We start from the raw sequence: 13,955 nt of genomic DNA, 5'->3' as shown, positions 1-13,955 counted from the left end.
CAGGGGGCACGCTCACGTGGGATGGGCTTCACCTCTCCCCTAAAGGCAAGTGTGCCTTCTCTTCCAAGTTGGTTGATCTCGTACAGCGTGCTTTAAACTAACTTCGCCAGGGGATGGGGCCACAGGGGGACACAAGGACACTCCCCAGTCAAGACAGGTGACAAGCACAAGAAGTACCCAGGTATGACAGGGGTCCGTATAGTCCTGGGATTGGGGGGAGGGTGCATACACCCTCAGGAGGCCTTAAATGCCTCTCCAGTAATGCTTGTAGTATGGGGAACAAGCAGGAGAAACTTGCCCTCCTGCTAGCTAACACTAACGTAGTGGGGTTCACTGAAACCTGGTGGGATTCAACCCATGATTGGATGGTAAACATCAAGGGCTACAGACTGTTCAGACAGGATAGAACGGGGAGGAAAGGTGGGGGTGTGGCGCTCTATGTCAAAGAGCAATACACATCCTCAACAAACAGCACTGGGTCAGAGGAGGGGCAGACCAAAGTGCTCTGGGTCAGACTACAAGGGGGTCGGGGGGAAAGGGACTTAACGCTGGGTGTCTACTATCGACCACCCAACCAGGGAGAAGAGCTGGACTGGGAATTCTCAGGTCAGCTTGCAGAGGCAGTTGGGTCAAGGCACACAGTCATCACGGGTGACCTAAACTACCCGGACATCTGCTGGGAGGAGCAGTTGGCCAGGTCTGACCGCTCACGTAGGTTCCTAGCCAAGATACAGGACCTCCACCTAATCCAGGAGGTGAACAGCCCCGCAGAGGAAATGCCTTGCTGGACCTGGTCCTGGCCACAGGCAACGACCTGGTGAGGGGACTGCGGGTTCTTGACCACCTGAGCGATAGCAATCATCGCCTGCTGGAATTCACCATCCAGTGCAGGCTCTCAAAGGCCTGCAGCACGGCAGCAGCCCTTGACTTCAAGAGGGCCGATTTCAATGAGTTAAGGAGATTAGTGGGGGGGCACTGAGGTCCCAGAGGGTAGGGGAGTTGGGAGTCCAAGACAAGTGGTCGTTCCTTAAGGAGATGATCCAACGAGCCCAAAAGGTGACAGTCCCAATGCGAGTCAAAGGGGGCAAGAGTGCTCAAAGGCCCCCATGGCTCACCAAAGGAATTCAGGAATGTCTAAAAGCTAAAAAGGAGGCACACACCCAGTGGAAGGGAGGAGCCATCACCAAGGAGGATTATACCTCCATTACTCAAGACTGTAGGAGGGCTGTTAGGAAGGCTAAAGCAGAACTAGGACTAACAACCAGGATCAAAGATAACAAGTCCTTTTTTAAATACACAGGGAGTAAAAAGAAAGCATTGGGCAACGTGAGGCCCCTGCAGGACACGCTTGGCAATCTGGTGGTTGCACCAGACAGTAAAGCTAACCTCTTTAACAAATTCTTTTCCTCCATTTTTCTGAGCAGGGACCAGGACATACCCGCTACCAGACTCAGGAGAGGCACAGCCTAGGGTCAGTGAGGACCTAGTTAGGGAACTTCTGGTGGGGCTGGACATGTTCAAGTCAGCAGGTCCAGATGATCTCCACCCCAGGGTGCTGAGAGAATTGGCAGAGGTCATGGCCTTACGAGCACTCATGGTGCTCTGGCCAGGTGCCAGAGGACTGGAAAAGGGCCAATGTGGTCCCCATTTTCAAAAAGGGGAGGAAGAAGGACCCAGGTAACTACAGACCCGCTAGTCTTACCTCGGTTCTGGGGAAGCTGAGAAAATTATCCAGGAGCACATCTGCGAGGGACCAGCAAGGGAGATTATGCTTAAAGGGCAACCAACATGGGTTCATTAGGGGCAGGTCCTGTCAGACCAACCTGGTGGCCTTCTACAACCAGGTTACAAAATCCTTAGATGCAGGTGTCGTGGTGGACATAGTCTTACTGGACTTTAGGAAGGTCTTTGACACTGTCTCTCACCCCATTCTCATTAACAAATTAGGCAACTGTGGCGTTGATACCTACACAGTCAGATGGGTTGCAAATTGGCTGGAGAGCCGCACCCAGGGAGTGGTGGTGGACGGATCTTTTTCAACCTGGAGGGACGTGGGCAATGGGGTTCCCCAGGGCTCGGGTCTCGGGCCCACACTGATGAAGATGTTAAGCAGTGACTTGGATGAGGGGGTGAAAAGCATCTTTTTCAAATTTGCGGATGACACTAAGATGTGGGCAGAAGTGGGCAGGCTAGAAGGAAGGGACGGGCTACATCTAGATCTGGACAGGTTACAGGGGTGTGCAGCTAAGACTAGGATGGGATTCAATACTGACAAGTGCAAGGTGTTGCACCTAAGGAGAAAGAACCTACAGCGTACCTACAGGCTGGGGAACTCCCTTTTTGTCAGCAAAGAGGCAGAAAAGGATCTTGGAGTCATCATTGATTCCAAAATGAACAAGGGCTGCCAATGTGAGGACACAGTCAGGAAGGCTAAGTGCACCTTGTCATGCATCCACAGATGCATCTCGAGCAGATCCAAGGAGGTGATCTTCCCCCTCTATATGACATTGGTCAAGCTGCAGTTGGAGTACCGCATCCACTTCTGGGCGCCACACTTCAGGAGGGATGTAGACAGCATTGAGAGGGTCCAGAGGAGGGCCACTCACAAGGTCAGGGGGCAGCAGGGCAGGCCCTATGAGGAGAGGCTATGGGACCTGAACCTGTTCAGGCTCCACAAGAGAAGGATGAGAGGGGATCTGGCGGCCGTTTATAAACTTACCAGTGGGGCCCAGCAGGAAACAGGAGAGTCCCCAATTCCCCCGAGCACTACCAGGAGTAACTAGGAATAATGGCCACAAGTTGACCGAGACTAGGTTCAGGCTAGACATCAGGAAGTACTACTTCACAGTTAGGGCGGCTAGGATCTGGAACCAACTTCCAAGGGAAGTGGTGCTCACTCCTGCCCTGGGGGTCTTCAAAAGGAGGCTGGATAATCACCTAGCCGAGGTTGTTTGACCCCAGCATTCTTTCCTGCCCATGGCAGGGGGGCGGACTTGATGATCTGCTCAGGTCCCTTCCGACTCTACCAACTATGAAACTATGAATTCGGATTTGGAGAGTCAGTCCCCAAATTGGACTGAATCTCCTCCAAATCGAATCAGCTACCAAAGCTTTGCACAGCCCTAATAATCATGCCCCTTCTTAACCTTCATTCTGCTAGACCAGAGGTGTCAAACACATCTGGCCCTGTGGACCAGATGAATGGCACAGGAATGGTCTACAGCATGGATAAACACAGGGCCAGCCTTGAAGGGCAAATTAGGCCCATGGACACTCCCTCTCATGCCACACACAGTGGCTGGTCCCAGAGTGGGGGAGGGAGGTGCCCCGGACTAGTCCCGTGCAGGTGCCACGTGCAGCAGGTGTCCTAGGCCCGGATCATGGGGCTGATCTGGCGCGCACCATGCATAGGACAGCTCAAGACCCAGGGCCAGCACCAGGGTCTGGATGATAGGGTGCCATAGGCCGAATCTTTGACACCCCCATGCTGGATTAAGCAAGGCAAATTGCTCTCATCTTTTCTTCTATGATAGGTTCTCCATTCTTCTAATTATCCTAGTTGGGTTCAAAATAGATGACTTAGAATTTGAACACGCATAGAGAAGGACAAGTGACCAGAATCATACAGAATATTCTTGATGAGAGGTCATCAGTACTTTGTCCAATTCACATTAATACTTCTCCATCTCTACTAGAAATATTTTATTTGATACTTCCTAGGATTTCACATACTGTATTTATGGCAGCACACTGCTGATTCACAGTTATCTTCTGACTAACTACTATACCCAGGTCTCTCATCTCCTCAGTCGCTTAGGACTGATGAGCTCCCAGTTTATACCAAAATTCTCTGCTGTCAATCTAAGCACAATAACTTTTTAATTCTGAATTTCATAACGTTGTTATTACTCCAGTCCTCAAGGTTATCCAGAGCCTCCACTATTGTCAATGCCTGCTACCTTATGTCATCAGCAAGTGTCATCATGGCTAGGGATAGAAGTTACATGTAAACTAGTTTAAATGAGCCAAAACTGGTTTAAACCTATAACACAGCAGATGTTCAGTGCATATATACCGTTTTCAAATTGACCAAATCCAGTTTCAGATAAACCTGTAGAATCAGATTTAACTGATTTAGGTCAGCCAGTTTATGGAACTTCTGTCCAAGATCCCTTCCCAATTCAAGGAAACTCCCCCAACATCTCAGAACGATTTGCAGCCCTGGGCTGTGCTGTCTGCTCCAGCAGAGCAGGACTGGTCCCTCCCCTAGCTTTCACAGAGCTAAGACACTAAAATCTCTGCTCCCTGCCAGCATCTGTTAGCCCAGCAGGATGGGGGTGGGGGCTGGAAAGGAAATGGGTCCCTAGCCCCCTGAGCCACTTGCCTGTACAGGACAAGGTGAAGCAAAGCCCCAGCAGTGAGGGGCTTTTCAACGCCACAGCAGCCAAGCAAGCAGGGTTGGCATGGACTTAGCCCCACCCTCACCCCAGCCCATAAGAGAGAGAGAGACCGAGCAGGTGGGGGTGAGAGTGGGAGGGAACCACACCAGCCTGCCCCAGTCCCCCTAGCCAGGGTCTGCCCAGTGCAGGGGGAGAAGCCCCCACTAGGGTCTTTTTGTTTTTCCGCTGTCCAGCTCATGGGGCTGGCATTGACACAGCCCCCCAACCCTTCCCCAGCCCCCTACCAGCCCAGCCCATCACCACTCCCCCACCCAGCCAGGGTCCACCTGACACAGGGCAGTGAAAACCCCCACTGGGGGCTTTTTGTAACCCCACAGTCTAGCAAGCCAGGTGGGAATCGGCTCTGCCCCCTCCTGTAGAGAGGCAGGGTGGAGGCTGATGCCAACTGTGGGGTTACACAAAGCCACAGGTGGGGGCTTCCACCACCTCGTGCTGGGCAGACCCCAGTTGGAGGGTTCAGTGTTATGCTGGGCCTGTGCATTCCTCTCACTGCCCCCTACCACTCACAGGCAGGTCTGGGGAGGGGGGAAAGCTCCAGGCCCAGATTTTCCCATACCAGACAAACCTCAGCTCGGGGGCCAGGGCCAGGTGGTACATTCCTCCTCCCCAATCCTCTCAGAGGTAGAGTTGGGAAGAGATTTTCTGCTGGCTTCCCCCTCTCTGTGGCTGATGGAGATGGCGGTGCGGGGGGAGGTGGAAAGAGGTAGGCCATGGTGGCATATGTCCAGCAGCCAATCAGGCCTGGGCTGCCACCAGGCTGAATTTAGCAGCCTTAGGAAGCTGGCCATGAAGGGTGGCGTATGTGAGCGCCCCCAGGCTCCTGGCCTGGGCCAGTGCAGGCTTCTGCCTGCCTTGGCCACCCAAACACTGAACGTCAGTTCAGTCTATCATCGGTTCAAGCTACACATCTTAGAAAATCCATGAAGACTGAACTGATTCCACCTCAGGCTTTCTGAACCTCTATACTTAGCCCAACACACTCCCACTTTCTGTGTCAAGGCTGTAATAAAAATATTAAGATTGGTCACATGGCTAACTCAAGAGTAACTTCCCCCCCAGCCCAATACATCCCCTTTCTTAAATTCCCACAGCGCACTCCTATATTAGTGGGATTAACATGAAACATTGATAGCACATGGGAAATTATTAGTTAAAATGGAGAAGCTGGGAATCAGTACAAGAAATCCAAGGTGAGTAAGGAACTGGATATAAGGGAGTGGACTGCAAGAAGAATAAATAACTGGTTGCATCATTGTGCTTAAGAAGTAGTCCTCAATGGCTCAACGTACAGTTGGGAAGAGGTATCGAATGGCATTTCCCAAGGGTCTGTCCTAAGTCCAGTATTGTTTAATATCTTCAATGATGATTTGGAACACAGGATTGGACACACATTTGGCAAATCTGCAGATGACACCAAGTTGGACAGAATTGCAGACACTCTGGATGGCAGGGTCAGGATCCCAAATGACCTTGACAGACTGGAGAACTGGTCCAGTCTTCAAATACCTGAAGGGTGGAGAACAGTAATAAACTATTCTCTGTGGCCACAGGGGACAGGATAAGGAATGGTCTTAGACTGCAGCAAGTGAAATTTTGACTATTAGGAAGCACTGTCTTACTGGGAGGGTAGTTAAGCATTGGAAAAGGTTACTTTGAGTTGCTGTGGAAGTTTGTAAGAGCAGGTTAGATGAACACTTATCTAGGATGGTTTAAACCAATGACTGGCAAACTTTTCAGGCTGCAAGCCAGAACAACCCAGCTCTGGTCCAACGTGGGCCAGGTCACTTCTGTGGTACATCTGTGGCAGGAGACTTTCCCTGTGCCCACACCAGGGCCAGGCAACTGGGAACTGTGCCTATGATGCAGAGGACTTCTTCCCCCAGCCTGCTGCTCCTCAGCTGCATCCTGGGCACAGCTTCCAGCTGGTGAGGAGCTGTGCTGGGGCTAGGAAGCTGAAAGCTGCATCTATGCTGCTGCCACTTCTGCACCACAGCTGGAAGGCAGGAGTTTCTCTTCTTCTTCTCCAGCACAGCAAGCTGATTCTGCAATTCTGTTTCTCTTCTACTAGCTAGTCTCTTCCTTTGCCTCACTCTAGTACTCATGTGCTTCTAAGGGTTAGGTTCCTCATCCAGGAGTCTGCCATCCAAGCCCTCTTGTTCATCACATCTCTAACATTTCCTTTCTTTCTGCACCCTCATGTCCTTAACTTCTCATTTGCACTCTGCATGGTCTCCAGCTGCATCTCTAGGTCCCCAGATCTTCTCTTCCGCAAGTTCCATCACGTGACACTCCATGGACTAAATAGCTTCCATTAGGTCCCAACCAACTGTCCCTGCATCATCCTACGTTTCCTTCATTAATACCTTGGTCATTGCACTCTTCTTTGTCCTTACCTTTAAATAACACCCCCCCCTCCCGGCGCCCAATTCCTACAAACTTTTGTAAACGTCCTCGTTCACTGTTCTTCATCTGTTGACTCCACTGGTCACTGCAGGCCTAATTACTAAAAATTAGATACATTATCTACTTTTATAATGTTGTATTAAAAAAATACTAGAAAATTACCTGTGCAAAAATTAAATCCACATGTAAAACTTCCAGGAGATCCAGACTTGCCAGTTCTGCAATACTCTTCAGAGTATTACTGATTTTACTCCAAAACCCCTTGAACATAACCAACGTCCAAAAGTACGGACCAAGCGTTTAGTAAGTGAAAACCTATTTTAAAAGTAATTCTCAGAAGAGCTAAAGTAAGCTTTATCGAAAATATATCAGAAACACGGCACTTAGAAACATAGTAGATCTTTGTATTATGATAGTACCCAATCTATCAGACTGGAGATTCTCTGTACTAGGTGCTGTACAAACACAGGAGAGAGAGGTACTGCAGTGAAAGTTTACATTTAAAGCAAGACCTCCTACCTCTCTGGAGTCTGAATATTATCCAAGTCTTCAATATCAAGCACCATCTGCTGGGATTCTTCCTTTGCAGCTTCAGTTTTCTCTTCAGCTAATTTCAAATAGGCTCGAACAACATCCTCCAAAGATTTGATGTTCACCTACATTAAAGGCAGAATATCTGAAGTGGCCTACCTCCAAAATAGGCAGCTAATGTTTGAAGTGCAAATTCTTATGAACAGTGCTAACACAAGATGCTATTTATTACATAGATTATTAGATTCCCCAGAAATCCCATTCCCTCACTGGCAGATCCCAAACACAGGATCAAGGGCCTTGATATAAAACAATTACACATTTTTTAAAGATCTGTAACAGATGCCTGCCATGCTTCTACAGGCAAATTAAGGTTTCACAATGCATACCTGCTGGCAAATATTCTTGTACTGGTACAATCCTTCCTTTGCCAGGTGGCTCTTGCGGAGGTCCACACAGAGCTCCAGGTACTTCAGCATAATCGGCTCGTGGATTTTTTGCCATGTTCGATGTTTTTTACTTTTCATAACATCATAAAGAACATCAAGGGCAGGTTGTTTCTTGCCAACCTCAAGGAATTCTGGAAGTAAATTTTAATGATAAAATTATGCAAACCAAAGAACATAATCTACTTAATACACACTTTTCTGTATTTTCCATGATAATTTAATCAACTCAAGAGTCAAAGTTAACTGACAGTCCAACCTGGCTGACTGATCTCGTTTCATTGACCAGTGAAAGTATCAGTTCATGTAACTATAGTGTCAATTCTCCTGAATTCTAATTGAAAGCAGAATTGTATAGAGCAGTGGGGGCCAACCTTTTTGGCAGGTGTGTGTCATCCTCCCCTAGTGCTACTCTGATCCCTTTTTCTTACTCAATCTGCTCCTCAGTTTTCTGCTCCCTGCCCTATCTGTCAGGTGGCAGGGGGATCCGGGTGGGGGAGCAGGGAGGGGGTGCATGCACAGGGGAGCAAGGGCACAGGAGGTGGGTGGCAGTGGGGACAGGAGGCAGGAGTCAAGCACAGACATAGAAGGGGCATGGGGGATAAGCAACAGGGGTTATATAGGAGGGGGGCAACATGCAAATGGCAGGGAGGACAGGCACAGAAAGAGGCAAGGGGCAAGATGGGCAGACAAGAAAACCAACGGGTGAGGGTCTGACACCTCACCCCCCACCACTACTTCCCCACCACAGCAGTGAGGGGGAGCAAATTTAAGATAACTCTCCAATAATTATAACAAATTTAAGATTTTCCATATACATAATTTTCCATATACAGAATCTAATTGTTGAGGGGGGGGGCTATCTTCAACTAAAAAACACCTTGGATTTGGGTTAAAAAAATGTAATATGTTTAGTGAAATATATGCACTCAGTTTTAAGGCTAATTCCAACACAGAGGCCTGCTAACTACTCCTCTTACCAACCTCAAATCCTAAGAGATGCAGTTATTAAGAGCACATCACACTGAAATAAGGGGTCTGATTTCCCTTACACTGTGAAGTACAATATGAGGTACGTCAAGCCGTTCAAAAGAAAATGATATCAGAGCAGCACAGAGAGCTTACCAGATACACAACCTGTAATAAAGGCAATCTTAACTATGAAAGGGCAAGAAAAGTGAACTCTGAGGAAAACAGGGAGAGGATGGAGAATAATACGGTACAGGACAGAACTGGCTAAAAAGCAAAGAACGCAGATGAGTAAAAGCCCTAATATTTTCCATAATCCATGAAAAATGGTGAGGTCCCTACAATTTGGGAAGAAAACAACAAAGGAATAAGGAATTAGAGAAAGAAAGGAATGACAGCAGTAATACACAAAAAGATTTAAGGTATCTGAAACAGGACTACACCTGCTAAACCAGTCTAACAATGGAAGTGACTCACAAAAGAGAACATTTATTTAAGATGTGGTGGGCGAACTAGCAATCCTATGGGAAGATTACATGAAAATTCACAGGGGCACTCAAGTTTTAACAGAAACTTGAAATCACAATCAAAATGTTTGAACTAAAAAAAAATTACCATGGCTGGCAGCTTTGTATTGTCAAAATGGTATTGTATGTATTGTATGGTGCTACTGTAAGTTTGTGCCCAGATTACTAAATGTTAATTAACATGTTTAGCAAGCACTGATTTTGCTTAAAAGACAAACTGGTTCCTCCAGGTAAAATGTCTGAAGGCCCCATTAACATTTGGCAGCATACAGCACTATAAAATTGTTTTGCAAATTTTGCTACACCCTAACATACAATTTAGACTAGGGGTTTTCAACTTTTTGAATCAGTGTATCCCTGGCGGCAGCACCACCCAACACCGCCTCCCAGAAACAGGGGGGGGGGAGAAGGGCTTGCCCTGCCATTCCCTTCATCTCCCCTCGCCAGCACCCCACGCCACTGCCAACTCCAGTGCCATTGGCCTCGCCCCGCTGTTCCTCTGAGGCAGTGGAGCACCACCATAATGAGGGGGATGGAGCCGGGGTGGGGGCAAAGCCAGCACCACTGGACTCACCCCGCCCCGTCTCTGCCGTCATGGCGGCGCTTCACACTGATTGGTTATTTCACTAACCAGAGTGCTTCCAGAGCATTATGGACAGACAGACAGATGGACTAAGCCCTTTATTATATAAGAACTAGCCAACTGCCCCCCCGGGGGGGGGGCGGGGGAGGAGAAACGACATGAAGACAGAGGCCTGCCTGTGTCTGGCCCCACAAGCCATGTTTCAGGTCTGGCCCTGCTCCCACCCAACCCTCTAAATCCGGGTCAGTTCCCACCCTACCTCCCCTTCAGGTCTGGGCCCATTTCCCTCCACTCCCCCACCGCTTCCAATCTGGGCCCATTCCCCCCACCCCCACACTCCGGTGTCACTCCCCGCCACCCACATGCTCTGGGTCTGCCTGGCCCGTGTCCACCTGCCATCCCTCCCCACTCCCTGCCAGCTGTTGGCAGGGCCTGACAACGGCTGGGCGCTCTCACCGTGCCCCTCCCCCTACTGGCTTTTGTCAGGGCCCAGTGATGCACTCCCCGCTGTCATGGTGAGCGGGGACAGAGTCCCACATTCGGCCCTGCCCTCACTTCTCATTCAGTTGGGGAGAGGGGCAAAAGGAGCCTGCTCCCCACACCTTGGCCCCTGCCACTTTGGGGCCAGGCCTGATTCCCACCCCCTTCAGGGCTGTTGTCGGGTGTGGCAGCGCCAAGGCGCTGCCACCATGCCCCCCATCCCACTCCCCTCCCTCCCTCTCAGCTTTAGTTGGGGCCCAGTAACTCAAAGTCTCCGTGTCCAGCCCCACTCCGCTTCTTGTCCTTGGCACCACTTGCAGGGAGCAGGGCAAGGGAGCCAAGGCCAATGGTGCTGGCCTCACCTCCACCACGCTCCATCCAGTCTTCGGTGTCACTTGCAGGGAGCCTGCCCTGCTCCCGCCCACCCCAAGCCCAACCTGCCCACCAGAAGAGACTGACACAGCCCCTGGCCCTGAGCCCATAGCAGGCAGCCTGCCCTCACCCTGCACACAAATCCAGTGGGACAAATGCCCCCCATGCCTCCCCTGGGGGTGTGCACAGCAGCAGGAAGCTATCCCCCCTCTGCACAGACAAGCCACCTGCAGCTCCACCCCGTGCCCTGCCCTCACTGGGCAGCACCTGTATGTGCCCCACTCCCTCCCTAACATAGCAGCCTCGATATTCCTCCCCCACGGCCCTTTCCCCCCCACCCCACCCCAGACTTACCAGCAGCGGGCTGCTCTCCAAGCTGCCGGGTTGTGCTCCTGCAAATCGGCTATTGGATTATCAGCCGATATGGCTGGTTAATAAATCGGCCATCAGTATCACCCCAAAAAATCTTTATCGGTGCACCCCTAACAACTACTAATACTTAAATTCAAATACTTAATCCTGTAATGGAATATGAGTACTTGACTGTGGATTGTGTTGGTCTTTCCAACTATATTACCTAATGAAGACACTATTAGCTATCTAAAACAAGGGGTGTATTTATAACTATTCATAGGATTTTCTAAATGGAACTGCAACTTGGTGGAAGCCCAAATCTAGCCAGAACAGACATTAGGAAAACTAGCAGAGGTTATAGCAGCACCCCTGACACGACCACGGACATACTATGTCACATAAGCTCTTACTACAAATGTGAGAGGCAAGGGATTTGGGCAGGGAGTGTTATCTTTTATTGGACGAAAAACATGGTGGAGATGGACTTTGACAAGCCTTGAAATGTAGTGTGTTCTCCCACAAATGTTATTAAATCCAGCTCCTTACAGCTCAGGTGGGCAGTGACTGAGAGGGGTTTTCGCCAACTATGCTTGGGAAGAAAAAGCACCCTGTTTTTTTATGCGGATCTCAAAAATCGTCACAATTTTGTTTCTTCGGGATTCGATCCCTCTCTAGGAAGTGAAACCGTTCGGAAACTGAAGTACAACAATGTGAACACCTCCTTAAGTTTCACTTGATCAAGTACAAACAGTATGCTGTAACATGTGCTGTTTTCTGATAGGTTTCGGGTGGAACGTGACATGTCCATCGACAATTAACAACGATTCAATTCTGTGGATAGCCTTGAGAAAGGTCTCCTCTCCTCTGCAGCGCTCCCACACAGCTGCGACCTTCCCTCAAGGCCCTCCTTAGGCGAGGAAGGTCTGAGCTGCGGAATTTACACCATTGCCTTCCCCCCCCCCCAAACGTGGGTCGCGGGGGCAATACCATGACGAGCCAAACCGTCAGCCCCTAAATCCTGCCAACTGCAACCCCGCGAGGTGCCCTGAGGGAGCATCCAGCGGAGCGAGGGCTCAAGCGGGTGAGGACAGACAGCACGTGCTCCAAGACGTGTCACGGCTGCCCATCGCCGCTGGAGGACGGCCAGGAGACGGCGATGCAGGATCCTCTTGATCCCTCCCGCCCCGCACGTGGCATTTCCAACCCGCTCCATCAGGGAAGGCCGTTCCGGGGGCGGGCGGCAACGTAACGACCGGCCTTGCAACGCCGGCGGGGCAGCGGCGCCTCGTGCCAGGCCCCGGCCTCACGCGGCCCGAGCCGGGGGAGGGGGCCTGAGCCCGGCTGCCACGGGGCCCGGCCGCACTCACCATTGGCCCGCTTCAGGGCGTTCTCGGGGCGCTGGAAGTAGACCGGCATGATGGCGGCGGCGGACTCCCCTCAGCGCGGCCTCTCCCCCGCGCGCCCAGCCAGGCAGCTTGTAGGCCGGAAAGGGACCGCGTCACGTGAACACCCCCAAGCGCTGACGTGTCCGGAAGCGGAAACCCCGCCCCTTGGCGCCGCGCGCCGGAGCTCGGGCCGGTGGGCGGGGCTCCCGTTTGCGCGTTGGCGTCTTAAGCAGTGCTTCCTCACTGGGGGGGGGCAAAATTTTGCAACAGATATTTTGGGAGGGGGACACTTTAGGTGGCCCTAAAATATTGCAACAGATTATTTGGGGGTGGGCAAGGGCATACTTTAGGTGTCCCCACAATATTGCAACATTTTTTTTGGGGGGGTGAGGGCACATTCTAGGTGGCACCAAAACATTGCAAGATTTTTTTGGGAATGGGTAAGGGCATACTTTAGGCGTCCCCAAAATATTGCAACAGATTTTTGGGGGGTGGATGAGGGCACATTTTGGGTGGCACCAAAATGTTGCAAGATTTGGGGGGGGGATGGGTAAAGGCATACTTTAGCTGGCCCCAAAATGTTGCTACAGATTTTTTTTGTGGGGGCCACTTTAGGCAGCCCCAAAATGTTGCAACAGATTGGGGGCATGCTTTAGGCAGCCCCATAATGTTGCAGTACATTTTTTTTGGAGGGGGGTACGCTTTAGGCGGCTCCAAAATGTTGTAACATTGTTTTGGGGTGGGGCACACTTTAGGCAGCCCCCAAATATTGCAACAGACTGGGGGGGGCACATTTTAGGAGGCCCCAAAATGTTGCAACAGATTTGTGGGAGGTGGGGAAGGTGAAATTTTTGCAAGGAAGTGGCTCTATTGGCATTGACTATTTATTTGATTCCCCCAACGAATATTAAAAAGATCCACGATACAACTGTTGCAGGGTAATATTTACCTGAGTACCTCTAAGGGGTAATAAGAGGCCCTTGCCCAACAACCCTGAGGCCCCCACTGATTTCAACCCTTGTAGGTTGCAGGATCAGTCCTAATAACAGTGCGCAAAATGGACGATTTTTGGAGGCAGCTCGTTGACGCGGTATGCAACAGCCAAGTCACTCTCAGGGAGTCTTTTTTTATTTAAATTTTCCATGGTCCAAGTCAAATTAGCCAAAACAAATTTCAAATCCAAAAGCCAGTCCAGAACCATAAGTGGCCCTATTGCCAGCAAACATCCTCTATCCCCATCTGGGGCTTCAGATGTTTCCAAAACCTTTGGCGGGCATCCTACTAGATGCCTCTGAGTTTTGCTTGCCCTTAGCCATAGGGCCTTCGGAGCAAGCAAGGGAGGAGACTCCCATTTCCATAAACTGGGTTTAAAGCCGCTGTACCTTGGCGGGTACTGAACTACTCCAAAAGAGCAGAGCATCTCAGGAAAACTGCTTTCTCAGACA

The 13,955-nt window shown here is 50.4% G+C and overlaps 1 protein-coding gene across 6 annotated transcripts in view; it reads right to left on the bottom strand.

Annotated features, from left to right (window-relative positions):
• Positions 1-12,643, bottom strand: part of EIF3A (eukaryotic translation initiation factor 3 subunit A) — a 40,196-nt gene extending 27,553 nt beyond the window's left edge. For all 6 annotated transcript variants that reach the window (XM_025200175.1, XM_025200179.1, XM_025200176.1 and 3 more), the window contains exons 1-3: positions 12,493-12,643; positions 7,784-7,974; positions 7,383-7,519 (exon numbers count right to left, since the gene is read on the bottom strand). In XM_025200175.1, the coding sequence (XP_025055960.1) occupies positions 7,383-7,519; positions 7,784-7,974; positions 12,493-12,541 (377 nt within the window). In that variant the 5' untranslated portion in view covers positions 12,542-12,643. The remainder of the gene's footprint in view (positions 1-7,382; positions 7,520-7,783; positions 7,975-12,492) is intronic.
• Positions 12,644-13,955: the final 1,312 nt, after the last annotated feature.

Source organism: Alligator sinensis, unplaced genomic scaffold, assembly GCF_000455745.1.
Source record: "Alligator sinensis unplaced genomic scaffold, ASM45574v1 scaffold527_1, whole genome shotgun sequence".
Lineage (NCBI taxonomy): Eukaryota > Metazoa > Chordata > Crocodylia > Alligatoridae > Alligator > Alligator sinensis.
This window is presented reverse-complemented; position numbering and strand designations above follow the sequence as displayed.